The 23,729-nt window shown below is 43.8% G+C and overlaps 1 protein-coding gene across 1 annotated transcript in view; it reads right to left on the minus strand.

Moving 5' to 3' along the window:
• Positions 1-1,069: 1,069 nt before the first annotated feature.
• The window catches only part of LOC117225474 (uncharacterized), a 31,112-nt gene continuing 8,452 nt past the window's right edge, over positions 1,070-23,729 (minus strand). The window contains exons 2-4 of the mRNA XM_033479055.2: positions 11,642-12,039; positions 10,665-10,859; positions 1,070-9,837 (exon numbers count right to left, since the gene is read on the minus strand). Coding sequence (XP_033334946.1) covers positions 9,715-9,837; positions 10,665-10,859; positions 11,642-11,980 — 657 coding nt within the window. The 5' untranslated portion in view covers positions 11,981-12,039 and the 3' untranslated portion in view covers positions 1,070-9,714. The remainder of the gene's footprint in view (positions 9,838-10,664; positions 10,860-11,641; positions 12,040-23,729) is intronic.

Genomic DNA, 23,729 nt, shown 5'->3' on the forward strand with positions numbered 1-23,729 from the left:
AGATTCATTTATTATTGCAAATATAGAGAACAGATGATTCTTATCGCTTTTCCCATAAGTTACAACGTCAATCCGGTAGAAATCATTTGTCATTTGACTTTAAAATATAAAAATAGCGCCAGTACACGTAGTGGCAGAACGCTCAAACTTGTAAATGAGTGCACACAGACGATAGATAATCTTTGGAATTGCACCATTCGCGCCATCTGTCTTATTCGGTTTTAGCATGTCAGCGCCATCTAGTGTTTTCAGATGCTGATCAGTTGTCGATCATTTCGTCGAATAGTTTGAGAGTTTCGCCACTAGACGTAGTGGCGCTATTTTCATATTTTAAAGAACAAATGATTCTTACAATATATTTACAATAATAAATAAATTTTATTGTACGACTTAGATACGGCAGAGTCAAAATATTTATTTACCTCTGAATTTGGAGATTTTTTAATAGAAGAATATGAACAATATAAAGAATTAGAAGAATTAGAATATAAAGAAATATAGAATCATTTATAGCTGTAATGAATATTCAATTTTCTCTATATTTGCAACAATAAACAGGCTTCCGTGACGTAATATGAATGTAGTAAATTGCTTTGATCTATCAATATTTTTTTAGCACCACGATTAAATCGAGTCGACGGTTATTGTTCTACGACTATGTTATATAAATATATAAATATTCAATTTGTTCTATATTTGCAACAATAAACAGGCTTCCCTGATGTAATATGAATGTAGAACATTGCTCTGATCATTTCCGTAGTATATCAATATTTTTTTAGCTCCACGATTAAATCAAGTCGACGGTCATTGTTGTACGACTACGGTTTATAACAATTTGAAATGTAAAATATAGAATAAAAAACAATTTAAATATCGACAATTTATCGAAAATGAGAAGCTTAGTATACGAAGTCTTTCTGAAATCAGAAATATAGATGAGTCTATTGTACAGACATTTTATTTTAAAATAACCTTGACACGGTCGCCATTCTGTTGTTAAAGAAAATTGAATGAAAGGAGTGGAGCAACAGGAAAATGGCCGACGACACAGTAACAGATCCCTTAGTCCTTTAGGCCTGTTTTTATTTGGTGCGGACTTATCAGAATACATCGAGTTTTACAGTCAACATGTTTCCTATGGAACGACGTTCGCCGAACGGTCGTTCGACCTCTATACGAGCGCGCGCGGAACATGCACGCAGAATAAATGTGTTTTTACGACACACACACATGCGTACAATCTGGCGAACGTGCCAAATTATAAAGACGGTGCACGTCGCCGATCCACCGAACAACAGAGAAAGCCGACGAAAACACGTTGTTTTTATTATGCCTTTTTTTTCCTTTTCTGCTTTTCTTTTTCTCGGAAACGAAACGGTAAATATCGGTGGTGCCGGATCGAGCCGGACCGTCGAATAGAAAAATCTTAATCGAATGATCTAGACAGTGTGACGTCTAGGCTCTGAGATCGCGGCTTACGCGCGCTAAATCGTACGTTCAGATTCAAATTAGTTCTCCGCTCACATGATCGTGTCTACTCACGAAGGAATTGACATTTTACAACAGAGAAAAAGACAGCAATGTGTTATTATTTTTGTTTTCTTCTTCTTTTTTTTTTTTCGTTTTTTTGTTTTTTTTCTTATTCATCCCTTCTCGGTGTACGTTCACGTTCTCCCACGTGTTCTTCAACCGTCTTATTTTTTTGTTTGTTCGTTCTACCATCCATGTTTATCTCGGCTGGTGTTAAATCTTAATGTCGTTTTAAAGGCTATGGTTGCTTCAGAAGTTTTTAAAATACAGCCGGATCCTTGATTAATTCTGTCGTCGGGATCGAACGCGATCGCGTACGTTCGATCGTTTCGACTTTTGTTCTCCTTCGGACGCCAGATCGGAGCGATTAGAGTGTCATTTATGGTGAAACCGTGCGGCGCGATCGAATTGCGAATTCTCTCGGTGCAAATTGGTATTTGTAACGGCGAGAGATCCATTCGTTCATACGCCGTCGCGATTCGTTGAACAATTCCTATCCAGCGATTATTCGGACATCGAACGTTCGCGCCGATTTACAGTAATTTCTCCCTAATTCGCGCTCAGATCGCGCACATAAAGGGACAATTTGGGAAGAGGAGATACGATCGCGGCTCGTTTTTATAGTTACCGATTGTCAGCAACTATAAAAACGAGACGCAAGGTTCGAATAATCGTATCTCCTCTTCCCAGATTGTCCATTTTTGTGCGCAATCTGAGCGCGAATTAGGGAGAAATTATTGTAATCGTCGATAAACGAATGTTACGCCTTTGTTACGTCTTTGTCACCACCTTTGTACGCCGTTAGATCGACGGGAACGTGAGAATTTAAAATGTCGCTCGTTCAAGCCCGACGACGACGTTAATGAAAAACCCGTGGCCCAAAAAAATACTATACATACCTCTTATCTTTTTTCTTCTCTCTTTCTCTAACTACGCACGCAATATTTCTCTCTCTTTCTCTCTCACTTTCGCTCGTTCTCGTTCTCTCTATTCCTCTCTCTAGATTCTAATTGCATCTCTCTCCACGCACACGCATACGCAAGCTTCCAAGGACTTCGTTAATCGTAAATGAAACGCGTGCACCATGTATTGTAAACGTTGAAATGGCTATTATGACCGTGGTGAAATTATGGTGTATGGCAGCGCGACGAGATGTTCCTGGTGTGCCCAATATGATCTTCCCCTGGATCGACTGACAATTATTTTGCATTAAATTCGTCGACTCTTTGGACCTCGTGGAAACAAGATTGTAGAAACATTTTCATAATTAGAACACTTCCTCACGATCAGACAGTTGTCCTGCGATTCTAATGTCCTTTATGCTCATTTCTATACTTCTTATCCCTTTGAGTGGCGACTCCGAAGCACCAAGAAAACTTGCTATACCGTAATTTTGAAACAATTTTAACATTATTAAAACTCTTCGTATCTAATACACTTTCGACAATTCAATAATAATGGCATTAATAAGTGTTAAATTCCACATGCCAAACGAGAATAAAAAAATCGGAAAGAATAGTAATCTTCTAGGTCCGAACAAATGTCCGAGTCCCGGTGTTGAAATGTCTTCGAGCGATGGGTTCGATCGTCTCACAAGTTGCAACGAACAAAATTCTTTCAGATCAATTTTTATTGGGTCCAGAGTCGATCGATCTGTCAATCAGTGCCTTCACGCAGACATGACATTGCATCCTCACATTGACACAGACACTTCACATTGCATCGATCGGATCGTTCGACGCGCTTTTGTTCAACGCGATCGTGTCACGTAGTTCAGAAGGCTCGATTAAAAAATCGTGCCTCGTTGCGATGATAAATAAGGGCATCTCGTCGCGCAGCTAGGAAAGAATCCCGGAGTCGTAAAAAACGGATGCTCGTCTCACCGATAGAAAAAAACTGTCATTTGGCAATGGTGGTGGGGAGCGTCGAGGGTCGTTCACAGGTTTGACTATTTTATACGCACGCGGTATAGTATATTGTTCGTGACTCTTTCTTCCTTCGGCGCGAGGTACAAAAGAACAGTATCTTGAAAAGACAAGTATAGGCAGGTACTGTATTATGTTTCGCATTTAGACGATCGACGTCCGAGCTCCGAGATGGCTCGGATCGGTGCGCCAAAAAAAATCAATCGTCGTCTGCATCCTCCGAACCAAGAAAAATCTTTAACAAAAGTCCACGAATTTCTGGATCCGCGCGATAACACGATCTTCGCGTTGAAATCACACCACGCGTTTCTAAATAAACATATCTTTTGCCGCAAAATAAATACGAGAATGTTTCAATCGTCAAAATTCGCACGTGTAATGCGCACTCCTCGGTTTAGCGTTCGTCGGGTTCTCGTGCATCGTCGCACCAATCCGAGCCGCCTCGGTCACGGACGATCGAATCGCGTCGAGAATTTGACTCGTGTTTTCCTTTTTCTATCTAACGCCTCGGTCGCTGATCCGCTCGTCGTCGCAACGACCGAGCGAATTCGGGGACTTTCAGGGAACGAAGTTTTATCATGCTCGCTTCGGGCGCGTTTTACGTTTGTTCAGGGGACCGCCTCTTCCTCCTTCAAGCAGGAATTTCGTTTAGACTCGACGAAATTAGAAGCAATTATTTAGGACCGGTAGTGTACAGAAGGTTCGATTTCGTCAAATTTTCACCGGGCCTGCTTGTTTCACCCTCTCGAGACAAATCATCCGTTCAACAATGTATCTTAGCATTTTCTTGCTCGTTCTTCTCATTCTTTTACGTTCGTCTACCAGCACCTGATTCTTTCCTGGACAACATTTTAGTGTAAAAAGATTTGAGGTTAGAGCGATATTTTATCGCAAATCAGTAGAATACAAACACGTGTAGTAAACAAGATTAACAACGTTCATTTTGACGTAAATAAATTTTGCTGAATAAATCTTGTAGCAAATTAATTAAATGCGAACACGTCTGATAAGCAAGATTTATAATGTTTTTATTTTGACCGAAATAAATCTCCCTAAATAAATCTTCCTAAATAAATCTTCGTAAATAAATCTTGCTAAGTAAATCTTGCTAAATAAATCTGGCTAAATAAATGTTATGGCACATTAATAAAATATGAATACACGTACTGATCAAGATCAATAATATTTTTATTTTGAGCTAAATAAATCTTCCCAAAATAAATCTTCGTAAATAAATCTACGTAAATAAATCTTCCTAAATAAATCTTTCTAAATAAATCTTGCTAAATAAAACTTGCTAAATAAATCTTTCTAAATAAATCTTCATAAATAAATCTTGCTAAATAAATGTTCCTAAATAAATCTTGGAAAATAAATCTTCCTAAATAAATCTTGCTAAATAAATCATGCTAAATAATTTTTCCTAAATAAATCATGGTAAATAAGTCTTGCTCAATAAATGTTATGGCAGATTAATAAAATACGAATACACGTACTTATCATGATTAATAATATCTTTATTTTGACCTGAATAAATCTTGCTAAATAAATCTTCCTAAATAAATCTTGCTAAGTAAATCTTCCCAAATAAATCTTGCAAAATAGATCTTCCTAAATAAATCTTGTTAAATAAATCATACTAAATAAATCTTCCTAAATAAATTTTGCCAAATAAATCTTCCTAAATAAATCTTGCTAAATAAATCATGCTAAATAAATCTTCCTAAATAAATCATGCTAAATAAATCTTCCTAAATAAATCTTCCCAAATAAATCTTACTTGCCTTTTGCAAATATTATCGCGTGAAATTTGCGGTCGAATCCGACGTCTCATGTTGTTAAGACAATGTCGTCGTTGCGGTAGAGAGAAAAATGAAATCGAAAGGAGCATAAACAATCGTACACGATCGCCAGACGGATAAATATAATCGTCCGCCAGGTCTGGAAAGGGTAAACGAAGCGCGCGATCGTGATCAATTGGCCGCGACAGAAAGGGAACTGTGTCGATTGGTGTGATCGTTCAGTGATTCCGGAAGTCGAATATTTACGGCCGTCTCGTAAACGAGCATAGTTGCAGATAAGCACGCCGCGGTCTCGCTGAACGCGTGGGCGGCTGAGTACGCGTACTCGACGCTCGATCTATAATACTTTCATGTGTTTCGAGTTTCGATTTCCTCGGACCGCGTTTCCGCCGGAAATCAGTAGTTTACAATCGTTAATTACACAGATCTACCTACGTGCTTCGGCCGCACGGAGAAAATCATAGGGGCCGCGCTCGATCGATCGTGATTTTCCGCCACGAGGAACGCGATCGTGCTAAGTACTTTCCAATCGGCTACGATATTATACTTTCGCTCGCGTTGCGATCGGCAACGCGTCGATGTCTGCACAAAATTGAGCACTGGAGAATTTGTGGTTCGAGTCGAGTCTCCGCTAAACTTTCGATCACAAATAAATGAATTCGTTATCGTTCGATTGTTTGCTACAAATAAATTCTGTTGAGATAACTCGTTCTCTTCTCGAAGAAACGTTCGATCTTTACAAAAGGAGGAGATCTTGACCGGTTAATATTTCACGGTGTCGCTGTCTAGACATTCTAAATATTGGGTTGGCAACTAAAAGTAATTGCCGATTTCAGTTATAGATGTCTATCATTCCCTTTATTATGATATCCGTAAATGTTATATATTATAAAATTATTATTATTATTATTATTATTATGTTATTTTATATTATCCGTGAATGTTAGCGACTGGACAAATTGAATGCAGCGGTCAAGGAAAAGCGATCAGAATTGGTCAATCGTAAAGGTGTCATTTTCCAGCAGGACAATGTCCACTCGGCAAAAATTGATGGATATTGGTTGGGAATTGATGTTACACCCACCATATAGCCCTGATCTCGCGCCATCGGATTACCACTTATTTCGGTGCCTGGACAACTCCCTTCGTGGTAAAACTTTTAATGACGATGACGCTGTAAAATCTCACTTAACTCAGTTTTTGGCCGAAAAGGATCAGACTTTCTACGAGCGTGGAACTTTCAAGTTGTCAGAGAGCTGGCAAAAGGTCATCGAACAAAATGGAAAATACATTACATATTAAACTTCATTCCAAGTAAAAAAAAATTTTTTATTTCATTGAACAAATCGGCAATTACTTAGTTGCCAACCCAATACTTGTTGCTTGTAGTTAAGAAAAGGTGCTGAGTAAAATTGAGCAATCAAGATTTCATAGTCGAATCGAATCTCTCGTGCAAAGTCTCGTCTAAAAATGTCTCCCGTCGTACTCAAAAACGTTACGCAATCTAAAACAATTTCACGGTATTCCATTAAACGACGCTTGCAGACGTTTATCGCGTTCTGTCGAACATCAGCGACACGACCCTTTGCGTTCGTCACTTCCGTGCGACAGTCGGAGATTAATCGAAAGAACGCTCGAAATAGGCCGTTTCGTTGTTGTCGATGAGCCACCGTCGAAACGCACGATTCAATCCTATTGCACGGCGAAAGAATGTTTCGAATTAATCTCGAGCACAGTTTGTAAAGCACGTTACCATTCGTAACGGTATGAACTGGTTATCGGGCAACTTTTCCCTAAGTTGCAAGAGCTGCTAGGCGAAGTTGTTTTTCATTCCTCGAGGCAGGAGAGTTCGATGGGAATCGATCGAGCCGGCCGGGAAACGGTGATTTGCTAGAGCAGCGAAATTTCGAGACGAATATGCCGATTATTTATACACTGTTTTACAACACCGCTAACATTTACGCTAGTCTTCCTTTTTCCCTGGTCGAAACGAAGGCTGGCAATCGACGCGCTCGATCAAGGGTTCGCGTAACGCGGTCTTCGATCCGTCGACGGGCTCGAAGACCCGTTTTTCCGACGTTCTTCTATGGGACAGTCTACTTGAAATTGAAATCAACGTGTCGGCAAACGGGGACCTTGTCAACAAACCGTGAGAACTCTGAAACTGCGCGGAGCTACCATGAATGGGACAGATATTGTGGGACATTGTTATTATCTCAAAAATTACGGATCTTTTTATAATAAAATTATACTTGTTTTTGTGACTGTATTGTGCGTAATCACACGTGATTTGAATCCGATATCAGTTAACACGTAATTATGGCAGACGATTAACATGTCGTGTGCTTAAAAGTAGTGTATTTTCTCTCGTAACGTTGTACGAAGCATTGTTGCTCCCGACCGAGTTTTTATTTATTGCATTCGATCAGAGGCATTTCTTCAAGAATGTCGATATACAGCATTGGATAATCTTTTTTTATCGCAGTAATTAAACATGTTAAAGTTTTGATTTGTTACCAAATTTATGAATGGGACACAGAGAATTTTTACGGATGGGACGCGGATAAATCATAAAATAAATAAACGATAAACGCTATCGATAGCAATAAACGATAAAGAAAATTTGAAACATATTAGCTATGTTTCCGAAGATAACCAACGAATAAGTCAAGATGTACTCTTGAAAAAAAAATGAAAAACGAAACAAGTGAAACGTAGGTGAAACTTATTGCTGCTACGCGTTCATATAGTAAAAGAACCGATCTTTCGATTGTTTCAAACTATGATTAGGATAGGTCGTTTAATCTTTCTGCTATCTTGTCCTGAACAACGTTGTCCCGTTCATGGCAGTTCTGCCCTAATTCGTTACGCTGGGTCTATCGAGTCTGAAAATCAAACGTTGGAACCGACTCGTTGAAATTACGACAAACTAATTTACTTCGAGCTTCCCGGGTCAACTATTATCGTCTACGAATAAAACGTGGTTCTGTTTGACAGTGTCGACTGCACGCTAACGCAGTCCTGGTTCGGTATTGGTCGGACTTTTGTTTTTTTTTTCACCGGGGATGACAACGCGAGCATCCGCGCGCGATGTCCCGGATACCGTTTGAACAAGTTTTGGTCTGGCGCGAGCTATCAGAAGTCGTTCCTCGGGGTCTGCCAATCATCGCAAACGCGAGCATGCAAACACGTGTTGTACCGCGAATTGACAAGTTGAAAATCATCCTCCGACTAACAGCATCCGCCGCGTCGGCGCTTACGGTTATTGATAATGTTCGTTAACGAGCCACCGTGTATGGTCAATCTCCGTAAACACCATCGGTCCGACTGTTGTACAAGCGGCTACAGTCAGCTGTTCGGTCGCTGGAAAACAGAGACTCGCAACACGCTTCTGTTAATCTCCGTTCCGTTTACATTGGTTTTTCGTGATCCTTTGCTTTGGGTCTCCATCGATTCCTCGTTTCAACGATCTTTATTACGGAACGTTATTTTCACCGTTTCAATATTAGAGATCCGTTGGCCTCCGCTACGAGGATCGACGGAGAAACATCAACCGGAACTCGTGTCAACGTAATGCTTCATAAACCGACGATTTGCAACGGTAGTAATTAAGACCGCGGATCTCACGCATTCGCGATAATTATAAATCGGAGAGAATAACGAACTTCGAAGACCTTGGAAAATTCTAAGGACGTGTCCTACATTCTTCTCAATTTATTAGAACGATCGTCAAAAGAAACGCTTCTCCTATTTGACTCGAGTTTCGATGACTCTGCCTCGAAAATTTGTATTTTCCGCGAAGATCCGCAGTCTACCAACACAATGCGCGTACCATTGTTCCTGTAATAATGTGTAGAAAAATAATATAACATCTAATATATTATTTAGAATTATACTATACAACTAGCAGTCTATCCAATGATAATAATAATAATAATTTTCTTCGACACTCAAGAGATACACAAAGAAAGATCTTATGATCGATGCCGCCGCACATCTTCGCGCCGTTCAGAAGTATACGAACAGGACCAAAATGTGCAGAGCAGTTTATTCGAGTGTCTCGCGTGTTCCAAACATTTAGCGAACAATTGTAAGCATCGGACGATTCGCGAACCGTTGGAGAAGTTCGTTTCGAATCGGCGACGATCGCCCAAAGAGAAGCTCACGAAGCCCCGTACGACGTTCTCCGAACAATAAAACGACCACGAAGGACTCGACGGTCGTTAAAGGAAAATCCAGCTGGCCGTTCCGTTCCGTTCCGTTCCGTTTGTTAATCAGGACTATGGTAGAGAGGTGTCCTGGGGTTCTGCGATTCCTCGACTGCGGTCCAATTTTCGGTGAAACAGTCGGCCTGGTTTGTGCGCGATCACGTGAACGTCCCGTCCTTGCGGAAGCACCGGCACCAGCCGCGAAAGCCATCCTCCAATTATCCTAAGAAGCCCGTTACCGGCCTCTTAAAACAGGATGCAGGCCGAGCCTTGCATCACCTCCGAGATGAACATCGGCGTCCCGGCGCCGAGGCCGCCGTCAGTCTTCTGGTTCTCGTTCTTGTCGTACTCGCAGTCGAAGTAACGACTCTGCAACGTTCGTTTCACAATGCGTTTCTTAACTAATCTGCCGCCTCGAGGACCGCCATTACGTTCCAATTAGAGCCAATTACTTTTACAACAACTAGGAGTCTCTCGGTACGCGCTTGTCGCTAAAGTTACATTCTGGCGATCGTTTTATGCACGGTCCAGGGAATGAAATCTTTTTTGATTTGTTGTTATTCGACCGCGGATCTTATATTTAAAACCGCGAACAAAATTACCACGCGAAACTTTGAAGAATGATAGACAAATTTAAGAAGATCGTTACATCATTACCGAATTATTCGAATTAGCGAAACGGAAAATTCAATTTTTACTTCGTTTCTGTTCCGCAGAATTGACTTGCAACATTTTTATTTTATTTAAAGATCTGCAATTTGTTTATGATAATAAAGAAATATTTTATAGCTACCGAGATTATTTTGTCGAAAATGTTTCGCTATCGTAACAATTATTTCGAAATTATTAAAGCTGTTATAAAAGAAAATTAATTTTTACGTCATTTCTGTTCCCTGGAATTGACTTAACACACTTTTATTTTGCACAAAGATCCGCGATCTATTTATGCCAATGAAGAAATATTGTCTAGCTACCGAGATTAATTTGTCGAAAATGTTTTCCTATTGTAACAATATTTTTGAGTTTACGGCTAATATTAACGAAAGGGTCAGTTAGTCGTTGGAATCAATTTTTTCTTCGTCTCTTGTCTTGCGTAACAATGATTAAAAATGCGAGTATTTTTACAAAGCATTGTAGAATGAAACCCAATTGGTGGATCATTCGTGAACACTTTTTAGAGGAAAATATGGACGTACCTGGCAATCTAAGCACCTGCAATGGTCGCTCATCTTGCAAGTGATGCCCCACTGTTTGGCCATTGCCCTGTAGAACTCCTTGCTCGATTTGTGGAGGATCGGCCCTTTCGTCTTGTTGTCTTCCTCGGCGAGCTCGGCGACGTTGTTTTTGTCGGTCTCGTGCTTCTGCGCCTCGGCGGCGTGCTCCAATCGCGTCTAAAATCGTAACAGGACGTGACACGGGTTCCCGAACAGTCTTATCTCGCGCGCACCCGAGTTAGTTCGCTACAGGTCAATTAAAGTTGCTCGATCTCTAGCCCGCCTACACCATTTTGCATCGTCAATTATGTTCTAAACCACCTACCCGGCGCAAAGTGCATTACTTCCTGAACCATGATACATCGCGCTCATAAAATTTTCACTTGGATCTACTCAGCTGCTCTGGCGTTAAGCAAAAATTGTTTTCGAACTTCTGTAAATTGTTCTCAGCAGTAGAACGTGCATTCATCTCAATCCGAAGTGTTCTCTCGCACTAACAACCAGCGTAGCATTTTTTTCTCAATCGTTAATTTGAGCGTATATCTGTTGCATAGTAGATTCTCCGCTCAAGGTCGTGCCCCACCACGTACGGCCACGCCCACTGGCACCGCCCACAGTCGATCTGACACGCCCATTACGCTTCGAACACGATCTTTCAACGGATCAGGAAACTTTTCCACAAAAATAAACATTGCTACGCGGTGATTCGAGCCTGGAGCCAGCTGGCAACGTTAAAAATCGACTAATTTTCACCTGTCCGCGAGAACAACATTTCATTGAACTACAGATAGAAAAAGAGAGAGAGAGAGAGAGAGAGAGAGAGAGAGAAGGAGGGATTACGAACGAGATTGCTCGTTTCGAGGCAGGTGATCAAAGCGAGCGGGACCCCGCTTGTTATTGTAGCCCGGCCGGTGGAAAAGGATAATTCTTTATTCCGTGACGATAACCCAGATCCTCACCTGTTCGATAACGTGCTCGTACGAGGGGGGCGGCGAGCTCGGAATGGCCGGCTCATTCCTCACCATCAGGCTGTTCGAATCAAACACTGGTGACTTTAAATTGGATTCCGGCTCGGTGGCCAATTGCAATTGGTTCACGGATAGTTGAACGTTCTCCCCCTTGGCGTTGTCCTCCGCGTCGTTCCTGTCTTTGTGGTTGTCTTTCGCCAACTCCCGCTCGTTCTCCGCCTCGTCCTCGCCCTCCTTCTCGTTCTCCTTGTCCTTCTCCGTCTCGCTGTCGGGCTCCTTCTCCTTCTCCTTCTCGCGGTCCTTCTCGTCGCTGCTGCGCGACTTCGACATCTTCGAGAACGGGAACTTGAACGGCGCCAGTTTGATCAGCTTCTGTTTGCCTCGTTCGTCTGCAATTAACGTGATTTCGTCTACTAGTCAGTGTCAGCCGAGACATCGGTCGGATATCATTTTCAGGAAAGCCGTCGCGACAGTTCGCGAGCAGCGAAAAGTCCGTGGAAGAGGCGCGGCGCTGTTCGATTCGCTTGATGTTTAGGGTAAGCAGGATCCATCCTTTTGGAAATAATTCGAGTAACGCGGATGCCGGCTTTAGGCGTAATTGGGGCTTAGGAAAGAGCGAATCGGAAAGCTTCCGGGGCAATTTGTCCACGAAATTGTTCTGTTCTGTTCCGCAGATCCTATACAAACAGCCCTCGTTACATCCATCCGACGATTCTAACTCGAATGAATGATTTTGTTTCGCGAACTGACGGTTCAGGATTTTTGTTCCAGAGGAATGGACGTCCGATTCTTATCGCCGAGCAGGAAAGTAATTTGTTAAGTAAGAAAATCTTTCGGTGCCCGCGCAAGAAACTGATGGAAAAGGAAAAGGAAGAAAGCTGAAAGGGGATGAAGGATGCGGAGGGTTCGTTTCTACGGTAAGAATGGTTATCCATCAATGTTTACAGGTTTATCGGGCTTAATTGCGGCCGCAAGAACCGCCCCTTGCACCGTGCAATAATACGAGATGCCTTGTTACGAAGATTCCCCGGGAAGAAGGGGGGAAAAGAAATAAAGAGTTCAGCTCCGAGGAGGTAATGAGGGATGAAAGAAGTAATTCGTTCCCGAGGAGAGCAGATGTGTCACTCAATCCTGAGAGAGGTTTACCGTAGCAATAGGAAATTTTCTTCTTACAACAGACTGTGTGTTGCTTTGGTGGCCTCGCAAGAACACAGAATCTACGTTCCATTAAATTCTCGGGCAAAAGGAAACTTAATCAGAGGTTCAGCCGCGATGTTAAGGGAAAGCGAAATTGGCTTCAAACGTTGCCTGCAAAAGTTGGTTCGGCGTAAAATTCCAGCAATGCGAGAATTATTAACGATTTGCTACCTCAACCCCGTTCAGCTGGTTATTGATTATAATATTTCAATACTCTCTTTTTTTATGATAACTTCATCTTCATACCGTTTCCTTCACTGCCAATCATAATCTGTTCTTGCATGCCTTTTAAACTAAATATTGTCATAACAGCAGCGAAATTATTACGAAGTTCTCGAGCAAAAGGAAACATGATCACAAGTTTAGCAAATCTGACAAGGGATGAAATTACAAAATACCTCAAATTAAAACTGTGCTGACTCAAAGCAGGTCGTAAAGAGTCCTTTAAAAATAGATTCGTTGCAAAATTCCTCCGAAGCAAGAACGATTAGAAAATTCTAAAGCGACGGTACACGCGATCAGCGGTCTAGCCGAGGCGTTAAGGGATGAAAGTTGCTAAACGCTTGTAACGACGCGGCCTTGAAGCAAGTCGGAAACGGCCGCACAAAAATTGGCTTGTCGCAAAATTCCTCCGGAGCGAGAAGAAGCGATCCCGGTGCCGGCGGAGGGAAAGCGCGAGGGGGTTGAAAGTAGTTCATTCCCACGAAAAGGTGTGTCCCTGGGTGCAGGCGCACCGGGCTTCATCTGTCGTTGACCCAGTGGCCGAGTTCCGTGTTATCGGTCGACCTGGCGCAGCTGCGGCTGACTTTAAAGCCCGCCGACTCCTCCAGCAGGTCTTAGCTGGCCGGCGAACGCGATCCACCCCCGCGTTCGTCGATCTCGAACTGGAATTAGCGTCGCCGTTAATCCGGAGTTCATCGTCGACGATCGATATCGACGTGTTCGCCGCCGATACCGGAACCCGTAGCCGGGGACGCGACCTATCTCGATCTGTACGACCCTCGCCCCTGCTCGCGGCCCGGCCCTCCTCCCCCGCGCCGACCCCGTCCACCCCTGTGTCTTAATTGTTTTGGATATCTGCCGATGATTTCGGCGAGTTTCGGTACACCGGACACGTCGATGCGGGACGCGGAATGTAAAATCGAGACGACACGCTCGCTCAATGGGGCGGTTGGCTCGGCGACGGGGGTGGTACAGGGGCGTTTGAACTACATTTTCGGTCGCTGGAGCGATTATTGGGAAACTGGGACGGCGGACACCATATTTAAAGCGATATCCCCATTCGTAGATGGAAAAACGCGGCTCTCACGACGTCGACAGCGGTTCATCCCCTTTCGGTCCAAGCGAATTGGCTAAACTTTCGGGTTTACTAGATTTTCCAAACCGTTTTAACCCTGGACAGGCCGAACAGGAGCCAAGCTTTGGCGTTTAACAGATTTTCAGGTCACTTTAACCCCATCGTGTGAATCGGTGTTACAGTAATTTCTCCCTAATTCGCGCTCAGATTGCGCACATAAATGGATTTAGGAAGAGAAGATGCGATTATTCGAGCCTTGCGGCTCGTTCTCATAATTACCGATTGTCAATAACTATGGAAACGAGACGCAAGGCTCGAATAATCGTATCTCCTCTTCCCAAATTGTCCATTTTTGTGCGCAATCTGTGAGCGCGAATTAGGGAAAAATTACTGTGTTGTACACGAATAACACGGACGACATTTTCATTTGTGTGCAATCTTGAGAAACGTTTTGAAAAACTGAGCCTCCGCGAAGACAGTAGTGTTTCAACCATTTTCGTCTCACAAAAATATACAAGCAAGTTCGATACTTTAGCGTTCAACACACTTTCAAACCGTTTTTACATCGATCACGCGATTCAGTGGTTTGAACCCGCATCCGATTTTAAGGAACGTTGTTGAAGGGATTGGATTTTAGCCTGTCGTTGGCAGAATGAATGAAACTCGCGGTGACACCTGTCCGCCGCTTCTGAGAAAATCAAAGTGAAGTTTACACGAGTCGGTGCTTCGGGAGCAGATCGGATCCCGACGAATTTGCAAATAATTTGCCGGCGCAATGGCGCGCCCCGCTTAATTCCCAACATTTAGGCAGGCCCCGCGATGTTAAATTGTAAATTACGTTCTTTATAGGTCAAATCCGGCAAACGCGTTTCGTAGAAAAGCATCTTCTAATTAAGCTTCGCGTTTCTGAAGCAGCTACTTTATTCGAAGCGAAACGAAAATACATGGCGAATTACGTGACGGACGCTTCTCAATTATAACTTCCTGCGCTTCTGTTCGCACTGCTTCTCTCTCGTTAATCGATCCTTCGAGAACTTGAAAATTCGAGAAAAAGCGAGCGGGACGAGAGTTTTAACGCGTCGAGGGCCGCGTCGGTCACATATGGGCGACGCTAATTTTTTTAATCGAGTTTTGAGATTTCATTTTTATCGGAATATATTCAACGAAACGTAATTAACTAGGATTTTTAGAATGCAGAAGAGTTGAACAGTTGCTATGACAAATATTGAGGTTTCTTTTATCGGTTTCATTAATTAAAAGCAGGGCTGAAAAATAGATTTTTGAGACAGTAAATATGCTGTAAATATTATAATCTTCTCGCGTGATACGGGATTTGGCAAATAAATCTTTTCTGAAATAATAGTTACATATGGAAATAGCATTTCAAATATATTTAACTATTTATAACTATAACTTATAACTATATTTGACATCCATACGTAGCTACTATTTCAAAAAAAGTTTATTCGCCAAAAATTCTGTATTATATAAGAAAATTAAAATATTTACAGCCTATTTACTATTTCAAAAATCTATTTCATCCAAGCCGTAATCAAATGCCTTTGATATTGTAGAAATTTTCGGGGTTGATATTCGGCATCGTGTTAACAAGCGACGTCGCTCACCTCAAGAAAGCCTAAAAAATTGATCCGACGCCGATCTGGTTGCTTGTAACCACTGCGGATCTCCCACAGAACGATCCGCGGCTCAAAAATAACGCGTTCAAATTCGAGGAAACGCAAATATTTAAGCCCGACGAGTCACGCGAAGGCAACAACGCACCGCCGGATGTTGCGGCAGCAGTTTGTGGACAGTTTTTGATACACAAGCGCGGCCCGCGGAGCCGGCTAACAGCGGCCAGGAGTTAGTGTCAACACGAAAACTCATACAGGAGACAAACACGGGTTACCACGGAGTACCGGAAGATATTTCGCGGGCCAGGAATCAAGCGAAAGTCAAGCAACGGCGTAGAATCCAGTCGTTAGGCGGGGCTCGCGGCGCGCACGCCGGACAAACATTTGCTCGCCGAAGCTTGAAGTGGCATTAGCGCCGGCAAACAGGGAACAACGATCTCTCGGAACAATGGGTTCGAGGATCCCGAAATCATTTTCCCGGGAAAAAGCGAACGGCGTTGTTTTTCGGACGGCGGAAATGAAAATTCTTCGCCGGTGAACGCCGAGGTGGATTCGGCGCGAGGGTGGCGCTGAAAGCGGCAGCTTTAACACTAGATTTACGGAACCCGTCAAAATGACGGGTCACTAATTTTTTAATTTATGAGTTATTTATGCAATTTATCTGTTACTTACGGCAAATGTTAACGCTCGTTAAAAATCAGAATAAATGTCTTATCGTTACTTTTATAAACTAATATTAAACAGCTGCTTTTTTGTGCTCCGTAAATCTGATGTTAATCCTGCGGCTCGCATTCTTTCCCGAGGCGATGCCATTCGTTCGTTGAGAGCATGATTAAGCGAGTTACAAAAATCGAATCACGTGATTTAATTTTCTTAAGGTATCAAGGCAGAGTGCGGAAAGTCGTGTGTGAATATAAGGGCGAGATATGTACAAAGTATTCTACAATGTTGCGCACAACGTAGCACACAATGTAGCACAGAAATGTGAAATATTTACAGATAATTTTTAAATGACAACAGGTGCTTTCACCCGCGTCGTCGATAAACTCTCAGCCAATTCCTGTGCACGATTGGAACCTTTGAAAACGCATTTGCTACATTGCAGAAGACATATCTTACGGTCGTTGAAACAAGCGGAATTTTTCAGCGATCGGATGCTGCAGAAACAATGTAGTAGACAATTTCGCGCAGCATCGATGTTACAGAAATCATTTTCATTTCCGGCCGAACAAACAATCCCGCCGTTCTGCAACATTCTGGCTTGGAGCAACGCTCGACCGTGAAGCAACTCGTTGCGTTCTCGCGTGGCTCGAAAAAAAATTCGGATTTTTCATTCTGTAATTATGACAGAAAGTAAACCGGAAATGTTGCCTACCTTTGTGCATCCCATTGTGCAGCGGAGTTGCGCCGACAATGTAGCCGACCGCACACGTCATCCTTTTTAATGGGAACGGGAATGCAATCATAGAAAGCGAGCGGCGGGGCACAGGGGGGAGGAAGCGCCTCGCTGTTATCGACAATAGCGCAATTAGGTAGAATACTTGGCGTGGGCGCGGCGAAACCGAGCTCGCTACAGACACGTAACGCGGAACGAGGAAATTGTGACCGGCGTGGCAGCGAGCGTGGGCGTCGTTAGGCTTTAAAATCCTCGGCAGGGAGTTTAGGCGACGGGAAATTGTGTTTTGCCTCTTCGGCTTACGCCACGGTCGTCGATTTAAAGGGGAGGAGGAGGGGGGACCGTGACCGGGAACTTCGGACCCGGTTCAAATTCTGAGAGTCGTTAAACGGATACGAATTTCGCGGAGTAGAATTGTTCAGTTTGCCATCAGATAGCCGAGGAGCGCCGTTGGAAGTTCGATCATTGATAGAACCGCGGCACGGCCGGGTTAAACTCCGTGAATGATAAAGTAGATGGGGATTTTCTGCAGCGGCGTCGTCCTGCATGCGATCGGCGAATCGGAAACCAGTGTGCGAGATTCGATTGTTCGCGGTATCGTCGCTCGATACTAATTCTCTAAAGTAGAACTGTCCATCGCGCGATCAGGCGGCGAAAGAGCGTTGTTAAAATTTTAACGGCTCGTGGGATTATTTTCGACGGGTTCGAAGTATGATTGGACGTCTCGAGAAAGTTCGCAAAATTGTCCAATCTCGTCGGATTACTTGCTATAAATTCCAGGCATGAGAAAAAAAAGTTGAGAATTTTGTCAAGTAGAATTATTATGCGCGCGGTCAGACGACTCGGGATAGTTCGCAGAAGTTTTATACCTCGTCGGATTAATTGGACGGGCTTAAATTCTAAGCACGGCGAAACAGTGGAGAGTTTGGTCCAGTAGAATTATTACGCGCATGGTCAGGCGGCTTCAAATAGTTCATAGAATTTTTCTACCTCGTCGGGTTACTCGAGGGCGAGCTTAAATTCTATGCGAGGCCAAATAGTTGAGATTTTTGCCAAGTAGAATTATCACGCGCATGGTCAGACGACTGAAGAATATTGTTAAAATTTTGCTACCTCGCAGGATTATTTCGAAATTAGTTCGAAATGTAATTACACGTCGCGCGGGGAGGAAGTTCGAAAAATGTTGCGACCTCGCCGAATCATTCGACAAGAGGAATCATTTTGAATCATTTTCTCAAGTGGAATTATCGTGTAATATGTTCGAACATCTCAAGGAAGTTTACAAAACTCAGCAGCCGCGCAGAAGCGGTTTAAGTCGCACGGTTGGCGAAAGTGTTGCGATTTTAGTTAAGTGGAATAACACTGCACGCCGTCAGACAGCGACGGTTCTGTTACAAGTTTGATTGTGCGCAGAATTGAGATTCTGTTGCTCTTAGAACAAGTGGATGCCGTGCTAGTTGGGAATTTCGTTAAGTACAGCCGTCTTGTCTCTGATCAGACAACCGGAGAAAGTAGTTAGAACTTCGAGCGTCTATGGCGCCGAGCTTTGCTTACGTTTAAATTGTGTGGACGGCAGACAGTTGAGAATTTCGTTAAGTAGAATGTCCCCGTATGCAATCGGACGTCTAAGGACAGTCTTGGAACTTCCGCCGGCGTTAAAATTCGGATTAGAGCTCGCCCAATTTCAGCAAATGCCGAGGTGCACGTTGGCACGCCGTTTCGAGAAATAGAATCTGCCTGTGCGTGATCGGACGGTCGAATCGGATTGCCGGAAGTTTGATCGCTGATACGACGGCGATTCGGCGGAGTTCAGGCTCCGTGAAGTGATAACGCAAGCGGATTTCGACGAGCGGAGTCGTCGCGCGTGTAAATCGGACGGTTAAATGAAATTGTTAGATAAGATCTGACTTTAATTGTCCGTATCGTAGAAATTTGATCGCGTTTAAATCTCATAGGTGACGAAACGATACGGATTCTCTCTCGACAAGTAGAATAAACCTGCACGCGATCGAACGTGCAAAAATCATCGATACAATTCGGGCCGGTGCCATCGATCTCTGTTTCCAGCAAGATCAACGGAAGTTCCAATCAGTAGAATTGTCCCGAGATTAACAGACGAGGACGAAGAGCACGTTTTGCGAAGGGCGCGGCGCCCATCGCGTATCGAGTGTCGGCGCCAGACCTTTGACTTTGGGGTTTGCATTGCAAGGACCTATGAAGTCGCCGCGGCGACCGAAGGGTTTAAGACGATGCCTCTGCTGCCGGGGCTCAAAGAGTCAGTCCTCATCGAAGCCACGGTCGGAGATAGATTAGATTCGTCGGGAATAGAAGAGACACGAAATGAACGGCCTAACCCCTTACCAGAATGAATCGTCTACTTGATTGGATCGAAGCCGTCGAAATGCAGCCGGGGTAGTTTCACGGGCAAAGAAGTGGAAGTTAACCCGTCCGGGTCGGGCTTGGTGGAGACGAATGTGCACGGCCAGACTAGTATAACGAAATTACGCGTCATTAGGCAAGTGGAACGTGACTCTGTTGCACAGACGCGTTGAACGCCCGTCTCCGTATTCAGGTCGGCAAGCAGGACAGCTCTGTCCGCGGTTTACGAATTGTTACGGTGCACTGGGCTTGCTCATAACTCCGACTGCAACGATCCTCAAGGAACAGAAACGCGAGACAGAAAGCAAACGCTCTCGTTATTACTTATGCCCGCGCTGCTTGCCGGCGGAGGTCAACGAATCGGTTCGAGGCGGCTTGATTAACTACCCCCCAATCAAGTAGAATAATTGCGACGTCGTGCAGACGCGTGACCGTACACAGCCTGGCGACGTGTGACCCGTGACCGTATACACACGGGCAAATGTTTGTGGCCCATTGTGCCATAATATCACAGCGTTTCCGGGCAAGTGGATTAGGCGTGTACGGAACTGGACTGCGTAAGAAATAAAACTGATGTTATTAGATTCGATAGAGAACGTAATTAATTGTGATTAACCTAAATAAGTGTGTGCAATAATAACGACCGAATAATAGGCAATTATACTAAAAGCGTGTGTTTACGATTAAGCTTTCCGATGGGTGTATAATATTAATTGAATACAATGTGTCTCTGCGCGTGTACATTAAATGGCAAGTGGTATGGGTCAACCATTAATCAGGCCGGGCGATATTTGCGAATGCGGTCGGTAGAATAGCTTTTGGTATGGCCAAACACTGCACGCGGCACTAATCCAAGGCTCTGTAAGATCAGACATTAAGCGCGCCGAAGGAGATATTTAATTAAACCTGCTCGTTCGAGTTAGATTACACGGAGATAAATTTTTCGGTAATGTCTTTACATTTTACATGCATCGTAACGGTAACGCGGAGATCTCTTCGGCTCGAATTTACCGGTCGCGTTCCATCCAATTAAATTCGCAATGTTCCCATGTAATGATTTCCACGGTAGTACGAAATCAAAATCGAAACGGCTTTGAAACGACCATGAAATGTTCCTCGCGAGACCGTCGGCAATGCCCACGAGAAGCAATTAAAATCTTCGCCGGGAGTTCTCGCACGGAATTTCCCCAGAATTTGTCCTAGAATTAAAAGGGCAAACAAGACCGGGGTAACCTTACTCGTTAATCCCGCGGCAGGATCCCTCGAAGGTTTACAAACCGGCGAGGCTCCGTCGCGCTAGAAGTGGAGCAAGGACGCGCGAATTTCTGAATGTCTGGGAACGGGGTGGAAACGGTGTGCGAGAAAGAAAAGAGCCAGCGATTCACCGCGGCTTGCAGTTTCACTTCCGGTCCCTGAAGCCCTCACTGGATTTGTGGCCGAGCCAAGGAAAGCTGGCATTAGTGTTTCCGACTAGAAACGTCTGAGCTATTTATCGAGCACCGGGACAAGGTGGTAAAACCCTCGGAGTACTTCCAGAAGGGACCGACACTTGTTTCGTCCACTTTCCAGGGACTCTGGGAAAAAGTTATTTGGAATTGCTTACTTTCATAATCACGACATTTGAATAATTCATGCTGGCAATTATGACATTTAAAGAATTCATTTTGGTAATCACGATATTTAGAGAATTCATTTTCATGAGCATGTTCGAAGAATTCAATTTATAAAATTGATAATTTGCTTGTGAATTGACGAAGATGCTGTACTATAATACATTCATTTGTGTAGATTAGGGTTGCATTTATTTGTCTCGGATAGAAATAATACTTAAATTTGAAAATTCATCCAAGTATCTTCTTATAATACCAATACTAATACTAATATTATTTTGTATATTTGATGCTTAAACACCAGGAAATTATAAATCCCAAAGAGAAGTTAATTAACAGTACTCAGCAACAATTATTTAATTTCAATAGCGGAAATAAATATTTTGCTCGCAGTGAATTTGAATAAAAATATTAAATAGTATCAAAGCCACCCTCTAATCTCCGAAAATGATTTCAAATTAAATTTATTTTATTATCTTATAAATTAAATTGCCAATTCAAATTAAATATGAATATTCCGTGGTCTGAATTAATTCTTACAGTCCTCCTGAACCTATCTAAAATTATTTTCTTCCCTAAAAGTCGCCGTCTTCGCAGCGAGTATCGAAGCCACCCTGGAAAGCCCGAGATAAAGTGAATCCCCATAAAATTCCCGAACAATATAATTTGACTTACTCGAAATTCCTGGGACGCCAGCGATTAAGAAAAGGACGCATTTATCGCGACATACGTAAATAAACCGAGAACGACCTACTGCCAAGTGCTCCGGAGGATTTATCCAGCCAGCCTCGCAGGATCCCGAGCCGTAAACGACCCGCGTTCCGGCCGAGAGGTGATTTCACCGGAGTGAAATATCAATTTCCACTTTCCGGCCCGCGGAGGCTGCTCAGGCTCGCGTAAAACTTTCTCGTCGGACTGCTTGGAGAGTGAGAGAACGGAGCAGAGCGAGACAGAGAACGGAGCGGAGGCGAGATAGAGAACGATTCCTCTCGCAGCCTCATTTACTGGTTTCCAGAGTGGAAACAGACGTGCATGGTCAGGCTCGAACAGACCCGAATGCATAGGCGCGTAATGAAAGAAGAAAGAGGAACGCCGCGGACGAGATAAGGATCGTCGCCTGAGCGAGATAGAGATCGAGAGAGATCGAGAGAGACAGAGAGGGAGACCGAGAGAGACTGGGAGAGATTGAGAGGAAGATTGAGAGGGAGATTGAGAGTGAGAGGGTGAGAGAGAGAGAGAGAGAGAGAGAGAGAGAGAGAGGAAGAGGAAGGGTAGCGATGGAAGGGATGGAAAGGGTGGCCGGAACGGGGGTAAGAACGGAGAAACTAGGACGAAAGGTGCGAGCCCAGGATGACGGTGCACTAGCTGGGGCCACTGACATGAGACCGTCCACTTCTATCGAGGGGTGTACGGCCATTGAATCCGCTGGATTTTCACCCCGCGCCACCCCCAACCCGGTCTCTCGGTGCAACCTACTTTGCCACCTACTTCGTTCGCCTCCCGTTCCCCCCCGTTGGCCCTGTCGGGAAGTGGTCGTCTTATTTCGACAACCTGTATCCGACAGTGCTCTCGAACCGAGGAACGATTTAAAATCGCAGCGAGTACACACCGGCTCGGCGTTGCTCGCTCGACGCCCCTCGAGTCGATCACGAAATAAGGGGCTGATTTGCATACCCGCCTCTCCCACCGGCTGCCAAATTGCTTCGAGCACCTTGTTACCAGCCCCCGTTCCAGGACAAGATGATACAGTTCCTATCGGGGTCCCCTGAAAATACGTCGCTGCACCGACGCGACGCGTCGTTTGACGGATTCCCAGGGTTCGCCTTGTTCTCGCGATAATTCGACGAGTTCGTTCGTTCGTTCGTTCGTTCGTTCGTTCCTGGCGGACTCTATTCGATTCGGAAATGAAAGGCTCCTTGGCTCGAATGAAACACGAAATTAAGTCGCTGCATGTCCGCGGCTTCGCAGCGATCTATTCAACGGAGACGGAGAAATATTCCGCCGACGATAGATAATTCTTTATTTCATACATTTCGGTTTCGAAAGTATTCCGGCGCGTCCTTAACCTAAACTCGTTTCTCCGTTCGCTTTATAATAAATTCTCTCATTTAATCGTCGCACAAGTGTCCGCGTAATATTCTGCTAATATTTGCCAATGCTCGATAGAGATATTCTTTAGTTGGCGTTCGATTGTTCCGAAGCTGATGATGTTTTGTAATCGTAATTGTTTTGGGGTGTTTTGCCGACGACTCGGAATCGTAATTACCGTGGACGCGAATCCGAATGCGAGTTCGAATGGAAATATAATGCGAACTTAAACATTTTGTGCACGCGGAAACTTGCCGTTTCAGCTTGCTGTTTTTCAATGAATCTTAAACTGCCGGAATAACAAGTATAGCAAAGAGATCGTGTTATCGCGGCCAATCGCGTGTTCCAATATTTTTATCGCGCGCCATGTTTGTTCGATACCTGTTGTCATATCTTTGCGCACACGCGTGCATTACACTTTCATGGCCCGCGTATTTTATTCGCATTTACGGCGCATTCTAAACGCATGAACGTCCAC

Source organism: Megalopta genalis, chromosome 2, assembly GCF_051020955.1.
Source record: "Megalopta genalis isolate 19385.01 chromosome 2, iyMegGena1_principal, whole genome shotgun sequence".
NCBI classification, from domain to species: Eukaryota; Metazoa; Arthropoda; class Insecta; order Hymenoptera; family Halictidae; genus Megalopta; species Megalopta genalis.